Source organism: Cydia pomonella, chromosome 15 (genome assembly GCF_033807575.1).
Source record: "Cydia pomonella isolate Wapato2018A chromosome 15, ilCydPomo1, whole genome shotgun sequence".
NCBI lineage: Eukaryota > Metazoa > Arthropoda > Insecta > Lepidoptera > Tortricidae > Cydia > Cydia pomonella.
The window spans coordinates 13,167,556-13,188,793 of record NC_084717.1 but is presented as its reverse complement, the minus strand read 5'-3'; the positions used below and the strand labels follow the sequence as shown (position 1 = coordinate 13,188,793).

The following is a 21,238-nucleotide window of genomic DNA, read 5'->3' as shown; positions in this document are numbered from 1 at the left end:
TTTCTTTACATAACTTAAAACAGATATAAAAAGACAAGAAATGCAATAAAAATAATTTATATAATTTGACTTATGTTATCGTAAACTCGGTAGCATAATTAACAAAATTCATATAAACACTGAAAATATTCAGCAAATATATTTCATAAACTGGCAATAAAGCATATCTGCATTCTCTCTGGAGAAGAAAACTGCACTCTGTGGACAAAAAATATTTTTCGTAAGTATATTTCAAGGAGTAAATAAAAAAGTAGTTAAGTGGCTGCTACATAGTGAAAGGCGTTAACCCTTTTCCAGGCATAGTACGATTTATCGACCACATACGCGCCATTAGAATTTCAACCTTAGCATCCCGATTTAAGGTTCAAATTAGATTACACTTTTAGGAAATGTTACTTGTCTTCAAATGAATCATCAAAGCTGGTTTAATTGGAATATGATTGGATATTTTGGGAAAACCTTGTAGATTGGCCGCACATGGAAAAGGGTTAAATATGAGTTTGGGTTTATGAAACTCAGGACCACACGAGTGTTTTAATGCCTAATTGTGTATACTGTTACTTGCCGTTATTTGCGGATTTTTAAGCATGATAAGAGGGTTTATGATATGGTTGTGTGTAGATAAAATAAGAAAGACCATTAGGAGCCATAACACGCGCCATTTTGATTGTAAGGGGGCTTTGTATCAAAATAAAATTGCCAAAATTGGTGATATAGCTTCTTCAAAGCAACGACAAGCTATAATTGTTTTGAGTTTTGAATTTCATCAAGCTATGTTGTAATGAAAATTGACACAGGTCGCGCTCCTTCACCATGGACGTATACCTAAACCAGACATGGCATTTGACATTGAAAAGATATTTTTGACAAAAAAAATGCGGAAAAAAAAAAACATCCAGCAATAACATTAAAATTATTGCCATATAAAGAATTTCAAAAATAGCTTGTGACAAGACTCACTAGCCAAAGTTCAGCACTGGTTACTAATATAATATAAAATCTCTAAGAATGAACTTTTGACACTTGAGTAGTTACGTAATTAGTGATGGGGCTAAGACGTATCGTGTGTCAAATTTAGCGATTAATTATGAATTATCCGAATCGATTTTACCACAACACATTTTTTCTTGTTATATGCCTATATATTTAGTATCAAAAATCTTCTCAAATTAATAATTGATATCTACTAATTATGTATGACATTATAATATTTCCATAATTAATAGATAGTACTATTTATTGTAATATGGTGGTGTATAGGTGATAATCTTAACTACATTTTTTTACTAAATTAAACTTGTCTAAAAAAATATATATAAACTTGAACATACAAAAAAAAAAAAAAAAAGTTAGTCACCGGGCGAGATTCGAACCCGTAACACTCGTTTCCTGTCCGCGTCTTAGCCCGCTGGACCAGACGGACAGTGGCCGGAACCATGAAATTAGCGACCATATTCTGCGTCGAAAGAAAAACGCATGAAAACTCGAAAACACGCGTTTTCCCAAACAAGACTAATCTAGATCGATTGTATACCCCCAAAAACTCCCATATACCAAATTTCAGCGAAATCGTTAGAGCTGTTTCAGAGATCACAGAAATATATATATACAATAATTGCTCGTTTAAAGGTATAAGATATTTATATTGCCTATTGATTATGTAATCGATTTTTATCGACTTACGGAAATGTTACATGAATCCGAACAGCAGACATGGTCACAACACTAAATAAAATAAAAAAAATACGTAGACCGTAACTGTTTGCATTCTAAATTATCGTAAAATATTCAATAACTAAGATATGAAGAAATGTAACATTCATTAAGTTATGTTTATGAAAAGTGAAATATTGTGTTTACGTACATGACAAGGTGTAATATAAGGAGTGGTTTAGTAAAAAAGTGGCAGTGAATTATCTAGTATATTTTATAATTTTTTACTAATTATGAAGTAGTTTATTTTTTTCAGTAATCCGTAGATAAAATACTATATAATAACAATAAAATCATATTGAGAAATATCATATTGTTTGACTTTTCTCATTTTTATTGCAATGTACTTCGTAACTTTTTGTACAACACAATTTGACGATCTTCACCTGCCGTTTTCCACAATGCCACACTTGAATTTTAATTTTCACAACTAGTTGTATGCTTTTAGGAATATCATCTTATGAGTAAATTATACCAATATACTGGAGTTCATCTTCGGTAGTTAGGAAGTCTCTCCAGTCTAACCTCTGACAGAGGTTTTTCTATGGGAGACAAATATCTGTAAAAATCGCAAATACACAAAAATGAAAATTCCATGTAACTACTTCAAAGTGAAGTCAAATCAAAAATGTGCAATATCGAACATAGGATTTAATAGTGTATTAAGGAGCTTATCAAATTTAAAGAAACAACTATGTTTATGAGAAACACCTCATACATTCTCACAGAAGATGCTGTTCAAAAAGTCTTAGGAGACATGTAATATAGAAGGCGAACACTTCAATTCGCCCTTTTATTTTAAATACGATTGTATTTAATTGTATAGAATAATATGTACGGATTATTAAAAATGCGCTACTTAATAATTATCACTAAATAAAATGAAAAATCCACATAATGTGCTGCTACTTTTTTTCTAAACCACTCCTTAGTTATGGGATTTTGTTTATAATTTCAAAGTGTCTTGCGCGTTTACGTTCTAAGGGCGTTGCGGTGTGTCAAAAGTTCATTCTTAGAGATTTTAGACTATAGTAGTAGACCTGTGGGATCACTCGTCGAAGCGCAACTGATAAGAGAGGAAGGTGAAGGCGGTACGTAGTGTCAACGTTTTCTCGTCGGAGAAGCAACATAGGTTCCTAACTTTTTACGGCACGCTAAGGGAGTCTATGTGACATGCTTCTACAGGGCTTTCGTCATCGAGATAGAACCCCAACCAGCTCTTAATGTGTATGTGTAGATAGTGTCGTACAATAAGTAGAAAGTGCAGCATACCCGAGGATCACTCGTCGAAGCGCAGGCCGCTGATGGAGAGGAAGGTGAAGGCGTTGTGCAGCGCGAGCACGGGCACGGCGGTGGCGGCGGCCCGCGCGCCCACGCCGCGCGCCGCCTGCAGGATGCGCGCCGGCGGCGGCGCGCTCCACACCTAGAGGCAATGGTTATACACTATTCTAAAGGTCAAACACAATAGTACATTGTGCAACGTGGGGGTAAGTTAAATTTTGGATACGAGGGTGGTAATTCCCGACAGCCGCAGGGTGGAGGGAATTAAGGACCCGAGTTTGCAATATTCTTATCCCCGGAGTTACACACAATGTTTTTCAACACACTTGCGAAGAAAAAACTAAATTTTAAGCGAAATTATTCTTAAATACGGTGACATATCAACCATTCGTCCGCCATTTTGTAATTTCTTGACAGGTTAGGCATCGAAGGCACAGACCTAATTCGGCATTCAGCCACGATTGAAAATGATGTAAAAATATTTTAAACGGGTATTAAATTAATCAAATTAAATAATTTTAAACATAAACAAAAATATTAAATTATAAACGTCAGTATTTTAAATGTAAAACTCATTTATGCTACTTGATTTGTATGAATAAGTGACATAATTTAAAAAAAAGCTATAACTCCCTAGGGAGCTATAGCTTTTTTTCTCAATCCATAATTCCCGCGGGAACAAAATAGGCCTTTGTCCTTCAGTACACCTGCATGAAATAAGATCTTTTTCGAACAAGTGTGATGAAAAAATAATAATACGTCCCTCTGCTGAGCACAAACCTCCTCTCATGTGCGAGGGGGCTTGGGCTTTAGTCCCTACGCTGGCCCAATGCGGGTTGGGGTCATAGCTTTAAATTTCATCATAGACGTATGTAGATTTCCTCACGATGTTTTCCTTCTCTTGCTTCAAAACTCATTGGTACAATCAAGGTATTAAAAACAAAAAACTATAGCTATCAGGCAGCAGGTAATAATAACCGGTACGTATGCTAGAAATTAATGTTATCAGACGGGTCCACACAGAGCGAGCATACGCGCGAGGCAATATTCTCGCGCACAAACCGGTCAGTGTAGACGTGCCTCGGCCGAGGCGACACGCTCAGGCGAGGAAAACGCGCGCGCCGCCTCGGCCGAGGCACGGCTACACTGGCCATTTTGTGCGCGACAATATTGCCTCGCACATACGTGCTCGCTCGCTCTGTGTGGACCCGCCTATCCAGTAGAATATTCTCATTTTGACGGCAGCAGGCTCGGGGCAGCCGTGCACCACTGTGCCCAGTGCGTAATTCAGCACGGCTTCTATCGCGGCCGTTGTACCTGCGACACACGTCTCGCTGAGGAACGATAGCTGCCATATAAAAAGGACATCACTTTGCTGGAAAAAGTACAGCGAAGTGCAACTAAAATGGTTGCTTCACTGAAAGACAAGCCACATGAAGAACGGCTTCAGGAATTAGGTCTTACAACATTGAAGGACATCTTGTCTGGACACTACAATGTTCCAAATGTTAAAGACCTATATATATCAAGCCAGAATGTAAAGTTGAGAGGACACTCTAAAAAACTAGTCAAACCTCCATGTGCTAACAACCCTAGGAATAGGGATTGCAAACCGGATTGATTTTCAATCCGGCCGGATCCGGCCGGATTTTGGCCATAATCCGGCCGGATCCGGCCGGACCGGATCCGGTTTGGTATAGGGATATTAAAGTTAATTAAATTACTTATTTTTCGAATTTTTTGCGTAATACGTATTCCTAAATCTATAATTTGAAGTTAATCAATAACTTCTTAACAATAAAATAGAACTTGGTAGTAAAAAGTGTCATAATATCAATATCACTTTAAAAACAAAATTTGAAATTGGTAATTTATCATATTTAACCATTTACAAGTGCTCAAATTTTCGTTTACAATTATATATTTGATTAGTTTCCAAAGCCTGATGATAGGATGTCGGGTGGAGCTCCTTGAAAGGACAAGTTTTCGTAACTGTTCTTTGATTGAATTCTTTGTATTAACATCCATACTAGCATAGAGAAATAAGAAGTACATAGAGTGCTCAGTCTATACATCAGTTTTGGTACCAAAACGCTTATTATATTCGTAGTCGACATCTACCTAATATTATAACCAGAGTAACCGGAACTATATTTTCAACTCCTACGCTTACTCTGGTTATAATATTAGATGAAAATCGTTGAGCATTAGACTTTTTGTTTGTCGTGATATTGTCGAGTAGCAGTACTGAGAGTTCCGCTACTTGACGCTAAATGTAGACTACGAAAATAATAGTATTTTTGGTAACAAAACCGTTGTATGGAGTGAGCACTCTTGGTCTTCTTAATTCTCTTTGATTCTAGTAACAAAAGAAGATATTTTACTTTTAACCAATTATGATATTAAATGCGCTCAAGTATAAATGCGCGAGTATTATCTTGTTCTAATTTTTTGTCCGAGAAAGTAGTAGACTGTATGACTTAAAAAATTGTCCTTTTTTTAATTTATAGAAAAGTATATTGGTCAAATTATAGGGAACAAAACACGATACGACGATCACATGCGAAAAATAATAGAATGTAGGATTGAAAACCATCGCGGAAAGGGACTCCCTAAGAAAAGTTACATAGATCAAATAAAGCATTGGCTAGACGTAGAGTAGCATGTATCAGGAGATGAAGGAAATTGAATAAGATTGGATGAAATTGTAAAGACAATAAATTCTCTCTTAAATTTGAATAGAAAAGAATCTATATTTTATCATATATATACATATATCGGAGGAAACTAAAAATTATCAATATTATCATATATTCATTCACACATATTGATGAGCCCAACTGTAGTCGGTTGAGTACCGCAGACTTAATCCTGCTCATTTGTTTACTTTTAATCTCCTATCCCAACATTATGACAACATTAACATTCTCTTTAGCATAAATTACAAATGCCTTCCATGGCATTTCCATCCTTAAATTTTTCCTTCTATTACAGTATTTATGTAATCGTCATATCGTGCCACCAACATGAAAGAAGAAGAAATCCTCTTCTGTTCCCAGTCATCGTCATAATAAATATTTTTTATCTTACTAAAATTAAACTTTTTCATTAATTTTTTGTTCTGTTCAACTTCATACCTCGCATCCAGCGCCTTTTCCTCATCTGAAACGCACAGCGCGTGCTGTATTTAGGCGTTTTTTTATTTCGCCGGATCCGGTCCGGATCCGGTGATTTTTACCGGATCCGGTAGCTCCTGAAAAGTGCCGGATCCGGCCGGATTACCGGATCCGCCGGACCGGATTGCAATCCCTACCTAGGAAACACTCTTACCAAATCGTGTAGTAAATGTGTGGAACTCTCTATCAGAAACCGGTCGATGAACTCTTTCAAAAATAGACTAGATACACATATTAGAACATTAAAAAGTGCTAAATAAAGACAAGTGCTGTGATATACACGCATCAGCTCCAAGAGCTGCTAGTGTATCAAATAATAATAATAATATGGAATATAAACGTACAAGGAACAACTGTTACCTGGTGGAACGTCATCTTCACGGCAGTGGGCTCAGGGCGACCATAGAGTAGGTTGTCCAGTGCGTATTTCAGCATGGCTTATATCTCGGCCGTCGTATCTGCGATACAAGTCTCGCTGGGCAACGATAGCTGGCATGTGGAGTATGAATGTACAAGGAACAACTGTTACCTAGTAGAATATCCTCATCTTCACGGCGGTGGGCTCAGGCCGCCCGTGCAGTAACTTGCCGAGTGCGTACTCTAGAACAGCTTCTATCTCGGCCGCCGTCATCTGCGCTGCGCGCGCTCTGTGCGACACGCATGCTTCCTCGCTGGGGAACGATAGCTGGCATGTGGAGTATGAATGTACAAGGAACAACTGTTACCTGGTAGAATATCCTCATCTTCACGGCGGTGGGCTCAGGCCGCCCGTGCAGTAACTTGCCGAGTGCGTACTCTAGAACAGCTTCTATCTCGGCCGCCGTCATCTGGGCTGCGCGCGCTCTGTGCGACACGCATGCTTCCTCGCTGGGGAACGATAGCTGGCATGTGGAGGGGGAAGAACCTGTAATAAAATTAGAAGTCAAAACTGTTGTATATTAAGATTAATGATCTGTTTTGGAGTCTAAGTGTCGTTTTATCTTGGAGGAACCTTTAGGTGCGAACGAGCGCGCTTCCAGCATTTGGCTCGTGCTCGACTGTGCTCCGCTAATTGTCGGTTTTTTGACGAATACAAAAGGTATGAAAACGTTAGAGGACAGTGATCGTTGTAGGTTCGTTGTAAGTCCACACTTGAGCCACGAACGACGACGCCCAGAACGATTCTGCTCGTGCTCGGCTCGTCTAGCGTCGGCTCACCTTAAACTGTCAGTGTTTCCGTCAGCAGAGTCGGTCGTGTACAGTCCAAAGACAATTTTTTGTCCTATCGGTTTACTTTTATGTCCGTTTTTCCAGAATCTGTATTCCGGTTGATGTCTGGTCAATACTGAGGTTGGATTCCCCGAAAAAAGGCTTTGGAAAGCCACTGGAAAAACAGGGTGACATTCCAAAAATATATTGTAGTTTTGAATATAATTTTGAATCTAACGTGCAATATAAAGGCTATCGAAGGAAGCTGCGGGTTTAAAAGTCGACGCAGTTGTATCAACTTTAAGATTATTTTTTTCTTTTAATTTGGTGTTCTATAATCGAAATCAAAAATGTTGTATTTGTTCAACCTTGAATACATTCAACGAACCTGTTGCGACGTAGCACACGAACGCCGCGACGGTGTTCTCGTAGTTCCACCGCCTGGTGATCGCCACTTTGTAGTCGCCCACGTTGCAACCAGTTTCTTCATCTAAAAACACAAATATAAGAAAAGGGTTCGATTAACTGGCAAAATCGGAATGGATGAATGAAGACGCATTAAATATTTATTTTATCTCCACAAAACTTACTACATTTTCATTCCTTAACAACTCATTCATCTTCTGTTCCATTCATTTGTTTTCTTAGACAACAGACTAAAATAAAAAACCTAAAGAGTTTTTATATGTAACATTGTGTTCGCATTCGAATCGTTACGTGATGTGAGAATACATGGTTCCATACATATGTAAGGCATTGGCTACGTATCGCGTAATCTAGCCTTCGTTTTTTTGTAATCGTCACTTGGTTTCACTCGCGATGCTACCGTGCATCATTAGTGACTCACGGTTGTTGTCTGTAACGACTGTGACTGGTCTCCAACTGTCGCGATGTTGCCGCATTCATTCTGCAGGAAGTACCGTAGACCAGGGTGAATAGGGACGGCTGGGGTGGATATGGACAAAACTTAAAATGTGATTTATCTGTCAATTTCTTAAAGAATATCTACACAAATTATATTTTATAATACCTAGTATTATTTTCAACCGAATGATATAATTTGTGTAGGTATTTTTTAAGATATTGACAGAAATTATCAGTTTAATCACATTTTAAGTCTAGTCCCTATTCATCCCGGTTGAGGGTATCACAATATTTAGTGTTATAGACTCACACTCGAAGCGGTTGTTGTCGGTGTGCGCCCAGGCGTGCCACTCGACGGCGGCGCCCCGCGGCAGCGCGCCCACGACGGCGTACTGCACGATGGCGCCGGCCATTCGTCTCTCTCTGTTACTCACACTCGAAGCGGTTGTTGTCGGTGTGCGCCCAGGCGTGCCACTCGACGGCGGCGCCCCGCGGCAGCGCGCCCACGACGGCGTACTGCACGATGGCGCCGGCCATTCGTCTCTCTCTGTTACTCACACTCGAAGCGGTTGTTGTCGGTGTGCGCCCAGGCGTGCCACTCGACGGCGGCGCCCCGCGGCAGCGCGCCCACGACGGCGTACTGCACGATGGCGCCGGCCATTCGTCTCTCTCTGTTACTCACACTCGAAGCGGTTGTTGTCGGTGTGCGCCCAGGCGTGCCACTCGACGGCGGCGCCCCGCGGCAGCGCGCCCACGACGGCGTACTGCACGATGGCGCCGGCCATTCGTCTCTCTCTGTTACTCACACTCGAAGCGGTTGTTGTCGGTGTGCGCCCAGGCGTGCCACTCGACGGCGGCGCCCCGCGGCAGCGCGCCCACGACGGCGTACTGCACGATGGCGCCGGCCGTGCGCCGCTCCAGCTGCCGCCGCGCCTCGCTCGCGATGCCGCCGTGCGTCATGTAGCAAACACTCTATAAGAATCAAAGTAAACTTTATAGAACTATAATTAAAAGTATAATTTTGGTTATGTTCTTTGGCACTTGTACTTTAAAATCTGACTTCGATTGTACAGTCAACCAACTTGAATACTAGGCCACTATAGTCGTCCAGCAGCTGCCCCGGGCCCCACATACCTGCGCCACGCTGCGGATGTGCGCGCGCGGACACACGGCGCGCACCACGCGCGTCAGGTGGCGCAGCGCCAGCGCGCACTGGCGGCGCGCCCCGCCGTCCAGCAGCTGCCCCGGGCCCCACATACCTGCGCCACGCTGCGGATGTGCGCGCGCGGACACACGGCGCGCACCACGCGCGTCAGGTGGCGCAGCGCCAGCGCGCACTGGCGGCGCGCCCCGCCGTCCAGCAGCTGCCCCGGGCCCCACATACCTGCGCCACGCTGCGGATGTGCGCGCGCGGACACACGGCGCGCACCACGCGCGTCAGGTGGCGCAGCGCCAGCGCGCACTGGCGGCGCGCCCCGCCGTCCAGCAGCTGCCCCGGGCCCCACATACCTGCGCCACGCTGCGGATGTGCGCGCGCGGACACACGGCGCGCACCACGCGCGTCAGGTGGCGCAGCGCCAGCGCGCACTGGCGGCGCGCCCCGCCGTCCAGCAGCTGCCCCGGGCCCCACATACCTGCGCCACGCTGCGGATGTGCGCGCGCGGACACACGGCGCGCACCACGCGCGTCAGGTGGCGCAGCGCCAGCGCGCACTGGCGGCGCGCCCCGCCGTCCAGCAGCTGCCCCGGGCCCCACATACCTGCGCCACGCTGCGGATGTGCGCGCGCGGACACACGGCGCGCACCACGCGCGTCAGGTGGCGCAGCGCCAGCGCGCACTGGCGGCGCGCCCCGCCGTCCAGCAGCTGCCCCGGGCCCCACATACCTGCGCCACGCTGCGGATGTGCGCGCGCGGACACACGGCGCGCACCACGCGCGTCAGGTGGCGCAGCGCCAGCGCGCACTGGCGGCGCGCCCCGCCGTCCAGCAGCTGCCCCGGGCCCCACATACCTGCGCCACGCTGCGGATGTGAGCGCGCGGACACACGGCGCGCACCACGCGCGTCAGGTGGCGCAGCGCCAGCGCGCACTGGCGGCGCGCCCCGCCGTCCAGCAGCTGCCCCGGGCCCCACATACCTGCGCCACGCTGCGGATGTGCGCGCGCGGACACACGGCGCGCACCACGCGCGTCAGGTGGCGCAGCGCCAGCGCGCACTGGCGGCGCGCCCCGCCGTCCAGCAGCTGCCCCGGGCCCCACATACCTGCGCCACGCTGCGGATGTGCGCGCGCGGACACACGGCGCGCACCACGCGCGTCAGGTGGCGCAGCGCCAGCGCGCACTGGCGGCGCGCCCCGCCGTCCAGCAGCTGCCCCGGGCCCCACATACCTGCGCCACGCTGCGGATGTGCGCGCGCGGACACACGGCGCGCACCACGCGCGTCAGGTGGCGCAGCGCCAGCGCGCACTGGCGGCGCGCCCCGCCGTCCAGCAGCTGCCCCGGGCCCCACATACCTGCGCCACGCTGCGGATGTGCGCGCGCGGACACACGGCGCGCACCACGCGCGTCAGGTGGCGCAGCGCCAGCGCGCACTGGCGGCGCGCCCCGCCGTCCAGCAGCTGCCCCGGGCCCCACATACCTGCGCCACGCTGCGGATGTGAGCGCGCGGACACACGGCGCGCACCACGCGCGTCAGGTGGCGCAGCGCCAGCGCGCACTGGCGGCGCGCCCCGCCGTCCAGCAGCTGCCCCGGGCCCCACATACCTGCGCCACGCTGCGGATGTGCGCGCGCGGACACACGGCGCGCACCACGCGCGTCAGGTGGCGCAGCGCCAGCGCGCACTGGCGGCGCGCCCCGCCGTCCAGCAGCTGCCCCGGGCCCCACATACCTGCGCCACGCTGCGGATGTGCGCGCGCGGACACACGGCGCGCACCACGCGCGTCAGGTGGCGCAGGGCCAGCGCGCACTGGCGGCGCGCCCCGCCGTCCAGCAGCTGCCCCGGGCCCCACATACCTGCGCCACGCTGCGGATGTGCGCGCGCGGACACACGGCGCGCACCACGCGCGTCAGGTGGCGCAGCGCCAGCGCGCACTGGCGGCGCGCCCCGCCGTCCAGCAGCTGCCCCGGGCCCCACATACCTGCGCCACGCTGCGGATGTGCGCGCGCGGACACACGGCGCGCACCACGCGCGTCAGGTGGCGCAGCGCCAGCGCGCACTGGCGGCGCGCCCCGCCGTCCAGCAGCTGCCCCGGGCCCCACATACCTGCGCCACGCTGCGGATGTGCGCGCGCGGACACACGGCGCGCACCACGCGCGTCAGGTGGCGCAGCGCCAGCGCGCACTGGCGGCGCGCCCCGCCGTCCAGCAGCTGCCCCGGGCCCCACATACCTGCGCCACGCTGCGGATGTGCGCGCGCGGACACACGGCGCGCACCACGCGCGTCAGGTGGCGCAGCGCCAGCGCGCACTGGCGGCGCGCCCCGCCGTCCAGCAGCTGCCCCGGGCCCCACATACCTGCGCCACGCTGCGGATGTGCGCGCGCGGACACACGGCGCGCACCACGCGCGTCAGGTGGCGCAGCGCCAGCGCGCACTGGCGGCGCGCCCCGCCGTCCAGCAGCTGCCCCGGGCCCCACATACCTGCGCCACGCTGCGGATGTGCGCGCGCGGACACACGGCGCGCACCACGCGCGTCAGGTGGCGCAGCGCCAGCGCGCACTGGCGGCGCGCCCCGCCGTCCAGCAGCTGCCCCGGGCCCCACATACCTGCGCCACGCTGCGGATGTGCGCGCGCGGACACACGGCGCGCACCACGCGCGTCAGGTGGCGCAGCGCCAGCGCGCACTGGCGGCGCGCCCCGCCGTCCAGCAGCTGCCCCGGGCCCCACATACCTGCGCCACGCTGCGGATGTGCGCGCGCGGACACACGGCGCGCACCACGCGCGTCAGGTGGCGCAGCGCCAGCGCGCACTGGCGGCGCGCCCCGCCGTCCAGCAGCTGCCCCGGGCCCCACATACCTGCGCCACGCTGCGGATGTGCGCGCGCGGACACACGGCGCGCACCACGCGCGTCAGGTGGCGCAGCGCCAGCGCGCACTGGCGGCGCGCCCCGCCGTCCAGCAGCTGCCCCGGGCCCCACATACCTGCGCCACGCTGCGGATGTGCGCGCGCGGACACACGGCGCGCACCACGCGCGTCAGGTGGCGCAGCGCCAGCGCGCACTGGCGGCGCGCCCCGCCGTCCAGCAGCTGCCCCGGGCCCCACATACCTGCGCCACGCTGCGGATGTGCGCGCGCGGACACACGGCGCGCACCACGCGCGTCAGGTGGCGCAGCGCCAGCGCGCACTGGCGGCGCGCCCCGCCGTCCAGCAGCTGCCCCGGGCCCCACATACCTGCGCCACGCTGCGGATGTGCGCGCGCGGACACACGGCGCGCACCACGCGCGTCAGGTGGCGCAGCGCCAGCGCGCACTGGCGGCGCGCCCCGCCGTCCAGCAGCTGCATGGAGCCGGGCACGAGAGCTATTTGACCGCATGTGCCGATTACTTCGCCCACCTCAAAAAAAAATGCAATATTAAAACTGATAATTAGGAACAAATTCATCCGGAAAAATCGCGTGTGTAGGTCAGATCGAAGACGAGATCAGATTTCGCGACGAATGTACTCTTTTGAAAGAACATATATAAAATAAAGCCATGACTTGCCCACAATTGATGTCTGGGAGTAGTAGGAATGAATGTGTTTTGGCTCACTAATAGACAGTGCTACGACAATTCGCAGATGGGCATTTTTTTCGACCCTCCACAAATTAACCAGAATGCAATAATCCATACAATTGTTAATCAGCAGCGATTGGAGATGGTCAGATTATTGACAGGCCATCCCTACGGATATCTCCCTAGTTTAAAACGATTAAAAATAATATTTATCATTGAAAAACTTACTTTAACTGCTTGACTGTAAGGTCCGATATTGGCCGGCGCCCAGTGAGAGATTCCCTGCACGTGCATCGTGACTCGTTCCTTCGAGTTCCCGTCAGGGTCATAGTTCTGGCTGCTCGACTTATGCGCTACCTGCATTGACACGATCACGTTATAAATTACACAAAAATAAACTACACAACTTTGGATGAACTCCCTTACAAAGATTTTAACTGTATGTAAAAAGTTGAACATATCTCGCATATATGTATATATTGAGGAAGCGTATATTAGATTACTCACAGCGTCTAATATGAGTCCCACATCATCAGGGAGCGGGCACTGCACACACACCCTGGTCGGCGGATTCACGAAGTTGAAGGCGTCCACATATACTTCGTTCAGGGCCGCATAGTCGCCCATGTCTCTCATATATATGGTGACAGAGCATATATCTTGTAGCTGAATACTTACAGCGTCCAATATGAGCCCCAAATCGTCAGGGAGCAGGCACTGCACACACAGACCCTGGTCGGCGGATTCACGAAGTTGAAGGCGTCCACATATACTTCGTTCAGGGCCGCATAGTCGCCCATGTCTCTCATATATATCTTCACGCAGCATATATCTTGTAGTTGAATACTTACGGCGTCCAATATGAGCGCCACATCATCAGGGAGAGGGAGCACTGCACACACGCCCTGGTCGGCGGGTTCCCGAAGTTGAAGGCATCCACATATACTTTGTTCAGGGCTACATAGTTGTTCATGCCTCTCATATATATGGCGACAGACCGTATATCTTGTAGTTTAATACTTACAGCGTCCAATATGAGCCCCACATCATCAGGGAGCGGGCACTGTACACACACCCTGGTCGGCGGGTTCACGAAGTTGAAGGCGTCCACATATACTTCGTTCAGGGCCGCGTAGTCGCCCATATCTCTCATATATATGTTGACGGAGCATACGTCTTCGAGACGCATGTCTTGCGAGGTTAGGAGGTCTGGAATTCATTATGGAATTAGCTTTGGACATTAATATGAAATTGGAAAATAATTTAAGGGTTAATTTAGACGATGCAGTTTTCATTTAAGTTTAAATTATGGCTAGAAACAAATTTATAACTTATTCGATATTGAAATAGAAGTAATTCATTATTAACGAAAGACAATTTTATCCGGAAAATAACACTGAATGTCACATTTTCAAGGACAATACACGATAAGCACAGACATACATCAGACGTAACAGACAAGATCATTCAAACAAGAATGCATGGCTCAAAACAATTTTACTATACAGTGCTAGGGTCTATTTATTATACCCTAATCAGTAAAGTGTGAACAAATTTACATTTCTATAGTCTGTACTTTTAGGTATTTAAATAAACGTAAACAAAATCTACCCTCAATTGAATCCTTAAGCCAGTTGAGGGTAGATGAGAATATTACGCGATCAAATAATGTAGGTTAAAGTCGGATCGTTCAGTGACAGATCCAGGTGGTTTTGTATTTGGTTGGTTAACCAATAAATGTTATAACTACCCGAAAATGAACAAATTGTTTGTTTACGTTTATTTAAATACCTACAAGTACATACTATAGAGAAGGTCAGCCACAGCCACATCTGAAGAACATGTTAGCGATAATTATTAGTAATTACGCTCTTCTATCGTTAGCTAGAAGAAACGTGGTGTTAACTGTTAACCACAAATTCTTTTTTTAAACTGTTAAATATATATTAAATACCAAAATAATACATCTCGTGAACAAGTTTACCTACTAATGAGTTTTTTCATAGCATCCTTCGTTGCCAGCGCCGTGTCCACTCCTTCTCCGACTATCCCTCCAATATAGTACCACCCGTGGCTGTTTCCATATATAGAGCTATGGTCCAAGACTGGGTGGATCTCTCTATGCTCGTGCATGTCGTAGTTATAACCTATACTTTCTACACTATCATTCTGGTCGGTATCTACGCTATCTTGAGTGTTGAGCAATGGGTTCAGTTCTTTATGCTTTTTCTTTTCCTCCTTTTCTAACTTCTCTATAGATTCTAACTCCGTCTCGCTCAGCTCGATGTCGCTTAGGTCGCTGAACACGGTGTCACTAAGGTCATTTACGTAGTCTAAGGCGTTTTTCACAGTGGGAGGTAGTTCGATGGCTGTTTCTTGGGTTTTAGGTTCAAGGTGCACTTTGAGGTTGAGGTAGCCGGCCGGGGCGACGGAGTCGTCAGAACAGACTATTAGTTCTTTTTCATCACTGTAGAGAAGAAAATTACATATAGTCTCGGAAGCCAGCTTTGTCAGTAGAGAAAGGAGGCAAATTTTAAAAATGTAGGCGCGAAGAATAGACTTCCATAAACCATTTTAATTTTGCGCCTTTTTTTACTGACAAAGTTGGGATGCCAGAGTATAAGTGACTCGTAGATTAAATTGAAAACGAAAAGCAGATGGTACGTCCTGAATTCATGTTTCCTTAATAAATCAAATGACAAAATATGTACGAATGCCAGTTAGAAAATAAGAAATCAGAAATGGAATTGGGTAGTGCTGCAGCAAAATTATGTTTTTTTCAAAGTCATTATTGCATTAGTGGAACTAGAAAACAGCATATGATTTTTTAACCTTTCAACCTTTCCTATCATTCGACGCGCCGTCCGGAATGCACGAGGGCTGATTGATATTGGGCTTTAGCCATGCGCCTCGGTGGCCGTCTTTAGCGGTCAAAGGGTAAAGTTACAGACTTTGTTACAGAAATTAATGATATTTAAAAACTTACAACAGGGTTTCGTAATAATGAGTTTCTCGAAACTTACATAACAAGCCGCTTCTTAAAAAGCGGACAGTCAAGTGTGAACGTCTCATACTCCCCGCCCTCGCCGCACACGTTCAGACCGTACTTCTCCTGCATCAGCAGCAGGTGCGGCTGGATGTCGCGGATTGACATGCCTAGGTGTATGTTCGGATCCAGCCCTAGGCAGGCCACCTATGGACGTAAGACGGCAAAATTGAGTAAATTACCTACCGTTTGTCCTACCTTTGATATGGTATTGGACCGAGTGACAGTTTTTATCCAAGTTCTTCCCAAGTGATAAATGGACCTCAAAAGCTTCGTTACACTGCAGCGGGGCGTGAGTGGGGTGAAAGCATAGCATGTCGCTCGCTTGAATGCAGCGCTTCACGCACCCAGCCCAGTGCGAACATATCGTAACATTATGAGAGTAGGGCCACAAAATGCACGCTTGATTCGTGGCCGAGGCGTACATAATGCGCGCGCCCTACACGACGCGCTCGAAATCCGATTAAAGGTGAAGAAGATTTATAAGTAGTCATTAATTTCACAAATTGATGTGTTAGAAAGTAAAAGTTATAACAGAATTTACCAACCTTGATTATAATAGCTTCAACATTGCTAGTTATCATTTCCTGTAAAAGTTCCTTTTGGTTCCTTCGCCATAAATAGGCGAGTGAGACTAGACCTAACCTTCGGCACCTGAAAACATTGAATTTCAATTTAATAGCCTAACACCTAAACTTCAAAATAAAATATAAATGCATAACATACTATGTCCAGCCACCATCTAGATATAGTGAAGAAAACAAGATGCTCAAAATTATCTGAGCATGTACTCTATCACTTTGAAATTAGATGTTCAGACATTTGTGAGCATCTTTGTCACTACGATATACCTGATGGCGATTATACCAACTGCAAAAACATGCATTAATATTAAATAAAATAACTATTCCAAATTTCAAATCGATAATAGCTTAAGTAGTTCTCAAGATAATTAGCATTGTGACAAACAGACGGATGGACAGAGTCGCATCATAAGGGCTCCTTTTGTACCTTTGTAGTATGGAACCCTAAAAAGTACATTGTTAATTTCTCTACTAAGTATACAGTATTCAAACGTCAATGTTAGAACACATCGCATAACGAAAATAACACTCATATCATATTAAATATATAATACAAATCAACTAAATTTTAGAAGGTTGAGACACTCAGGGAAACACTTCTTGTTACTTCTAGGTCTGGTAACTTTATTTGGACATGTAAAAATACATAAGATACCTAAACAATTTAATAATTTCATAACACAAAACATATACATAAGTGGGAGTAACTTTCGCACAGTTTTTTTAATACAAACTTACACATTTTCTACTCTAATTCTTTGGTAATCAGACAATATGGCCCCAACTGCAACTGCTTCTATATCCATCTCACCCTGAAATTGATTACACGATTAAAAATGACGTCATACTATAAACAGGAGCAAATAAGATAGTTATCATAAGCGCTGATTTATTATGTGAGATAAGTTACAGTTTTGTAAACACAATATGATGTTTCAAGTGTTTTTATATGTGATACGCTTGTGTACAGCCACTGTCACAATTGAACCTTACTGCTACGAGATAAGGTCTACGTATGATGGGTGTGTTGCATAGCATTTGTCATATTGAAAATAAACATATTGCTACTAAGTGGCCTGCTACCACGAGCGTTCTGTTTTTTTTTTAAACATACACACATATAAGTTAAGATATTTTAGATATATCTAATTATATATTCATGGGCTTCATTTCATTTATTTGATATTAAAAGTCATGTGCATTACAGATGTAAGTTGAATGTAGTCAGTACATGACACCCGGGCAGGGTGCATAATATTAGTACTATGAGGTACAGTAACGTCTGAAAATATCGGTACGAAAAATGTGCGAAAAATATGTAAACACTACCTTAAATGGGCGATAAAGTCGTTTATACATATTTTTGGCACTTTTTTCGTATCGATATTTTCAGACGTGACCGTACCTACTTATATACTATGTGGCTGTGTGGCTTGCCTAAAATGACACGTGCCAGTACTTGTTAATGATAATTTTGATATCTGTCTCTCCTACAGATCAATTTGACGAACATTAAAAATTGCTACAGAACAAGCCACTCGTCCCACAAGTAGAAAAATGAGAAGTCTATTTACTGTTTAAATATTTTATAGGAAAATATTAAGGGTAGAAAAGTATAAAAATATCACTTTATTAAATACTCTAGTTATATTTTCCTCACAACATTTTAACATGTAACTTTTGTTCACATAGGTATTAACAGTATTCTGTTTCATGACATGGAATACGGTACTAAGCAAATATTTAACTCTCGGCAAGATAACAAGACATACATTGATTAGTTGAGATGGCAAACAGTTTTCTGGTCATTGGCATGAAAAAAAGTAAAACAAAACTTTACAATGACGTAAATGCCTTTTAACAAATGCAGTACCTAATCAAGTAATCACAGTTGAAAACTCAAAGGTCTTTATTTAAACAATATTTTTCATGCAAGTACTGCACTTGTGATTAGCAAGGTAGGCCAATAGTGTTTGAATGTGGCTTATTTCTTCATGTTTTCTCAATTTAAAAGAGTAGAGCAAAATACTACATTGAAATATTTTTCTAGAGTTACACAATTATGATAATAGATATGTTTCTGTACACTTATGGAGGAGACCCTTTTTGGCTGCAAGGAAAACATGGAGCAGTATTTAAAAAAAAAAGGATAAGAAGGTGCATTGAGGTAACTTTGAAAGCAGGGTAATTTAGAAAATGGCAAATATCTATTAAACTAGCAGCACTTTCTACTGCAACAGTAAGCAAGATGCCTATAGATGGTAGGCGTAAGCATAAGTGTTGCAAAAGTATAAAGTGCTTCTGGTATTAAAGATATTCACAATTTTTTTTTATTTCGAAGTTACGTTAGTTTTTAATTTTAATACTTCACATGGAAAGGTATGAGTAACAATGTAGTGTAGGTAGGTGAATGGTCCCTAGCAAAGAAAAATCGATTTTTCAAAAACCATGTTGATTTTCCATGTTGAAAAATGTATCCCTGATTTTTCTATGAGAGCAAACTTTTTTCTGCTGCATTACCATACAAAATGTAATGATTGATATTGTGTTTACTTACTTAATTTAGTATCTGGGATATAAACCCTTAGTAAAGTATTTTTTAAAGGGTTTGTCTATTTATCTACTGCAAAACTAACTCACCTTGATCCTAGCAAGCAGCCTGTACATATCCTCCACCTCATCATCATCCGTGGGCCTGTAGATCTTGCCTTGGTTCACCGCAGTGCCAGATATCACCTCCCTGTACAGCGGCAGGCCCATGGCTTCCGCATAGAGGTCGATACCCTGATGGCCCACCGTTTGGTACATGTAGCTATCCAGCTCATCTGAAAATATGATAATATTAATATGCTGTTACTTTTTATAAGACTTGAATAAGTTTTGAATGACTTAATAGAACTTTAATTTATTAAATGTGTGTTGAAAACTTGTTTGGAATGTAAACTTTCTACACCCAGACTTTGGTAAGTTTTTTCTTATATATTCATATTGTGTCAGATATTAGATAAAAAGATAAAAATTTATTAAAATAAGTCAGTGGTGTGAAAACTTTCTTCATGGTGAGCCAGACAGTTTAAGATATTTCAGAGAAGGGCCAGAATTGCAGCTAAAATGCAGTTTTATTATTTCACGGGTCATATACAAATTATTTTGAAGGAACAGCGGTGGGCCAGATAAAATCCTATCACGGGCTGGAGATGGCCCGTGGGCCATACTTTGCCCACCACTGAAATAAGTATTAAAGATCATTTTATTGAGTGAACAGTATTTATAACATGTATTAATAAAAATAGTGTCTCAACATTTTCATACAAAATACTCATTTTTAAGCATCACAAAGTAGCAAAAAAATTAGGCATGTCACATTTAGTTTTTGAGATATTTACTCCTGGTTCTGAATAAAAGAGCCCAAACCAAATGTTGTACTTTCAATTAATATACATTTGTAGTGTTTTCTATTATCTGAACTAATTACATAATTATATTACATACATTCATAGAATTTTTTTATAGACCTGTGTGTACAAAATAATGTACAGGAATCATATTCAACTTAGTTCATGCATAATGAAAGGATTTACATATAAGACAAAGGTTTAGAAGTAAACCTGTTATGGTAGTCTTTATCAGATTTTTTAAAAATCATTACAATAAATAGCAACATTCGAATTTATTGTATAAATTAAATTACCTATATTATTTCATTATGATATGACAAAAATAAATTTTCTGATTTTAAAATTTATTGTACACATTAAGTGACAAATGCCTTGTGTATTTCAGAGTACATAACACCGTGACAATAATTAATTAGCAATTAACGCATCAATTCTCTTATCAGTAAAGAGTTGACATGATCTGTTGCCACAATCAACAAGCTCCTAGGGAATGTGACACACGACACATGCGTCTATATCGAGTAGCGTACGTGTTAACCTTTGTGTTGCGGCTGGAGGTTCGCCAGGGCTACGAGCGTATGCCCGGCGCCTACACACTGCATCATGTTGTAACAGCTGTCCTTCCCACCGCTCACCAATGCCACCACCCTCATCTTACACAAATTAATTCACTCGCGTTAAAATAACAACATTCGTTATATAACATACATAATATTTGCGCGCCCTTTACAGAAATAAACGAAACACACGACTCCAAAAACGGCGAGCCGTGCCGTCAAGGAACGCGCATTTCTAACCAAAACTTATTATTATAATGCAGTTGTTATCGCCAGCACGACTTCACGAGCTGCTAGTCGAATGATAATACGGCATCGTTATCTATTTTGATAACATTCTTTAAACGTGTTGGAAATAATGGCAAAAAATATTCTCAAACACCTCATTATCTGTCAAATGGCCACGCGTTCTGAAACTCAACTCGCTTTCGTTTTTCTTCGTATTTTGCTAGATTTGCAACGACGCAGCATCAGCAATTTCGTTCAGTAACAGATATTTATTAACTAACAAAAATTTGTTTTCCACAATAATTGAGTTATTTTATTATATTCAGTTTGATGACCGGTATGCCCCTGCCTATGAAGAGTATTATATTCTTTGCTATGAAGCCGATGGTCCTGTGGGTTCGAATTTGGTTCGAATCCCGGTAAGGGCATTTATTTGTGTGATAAGCACTGATATTTGTTCCTGTGCCATGGACGTTTTCTATGTAAGTATTTAAGT

At 45.2% G+C, this 21,238-nt stretch overlaps 1 protein-coding gene across 1 annotated transcript; it reads right to left on the bottom strand.

Moving 5' to 3' along the window:
- Positions 1-41: 41 nt before the first annotated feature.
- LOC133525893 (uncharacterized) lies at positions 42-20,890 on the bottom strand. The gene is made up of 14 exons (XM_061862305.1): positions 20,496-20,890; positions 19,200-19,384; positions 17,298-17,371; positions 16,524-16,629; positions 15,953-16,122; positions 14,918-15,396; positions 13,954-14,138; positions 13,158-13,286; positions 12,607-12,768; positions 9,029-9,194; positions 7,747-7,848; positions 6,896-7,074; positions 2,986-3,136; positions 42-198 (listed from the first exon to the last, which is right to left on the bottom strand). Exons 1-13 carry the CDS (start codon positions 20,608-20,610, stop codon positions 2,993-2,995), a joined length of 2,196 nt encoding a protein of 731 aa, XP_061718289.1. The 5' UTR covers positions 20,611-20,890; the 3' UTR covers positions 42-198; positions 2,986-2,992.
- Between the last annotated feature and the right edge of the window lie 348 nt (positions 20,891-21,238).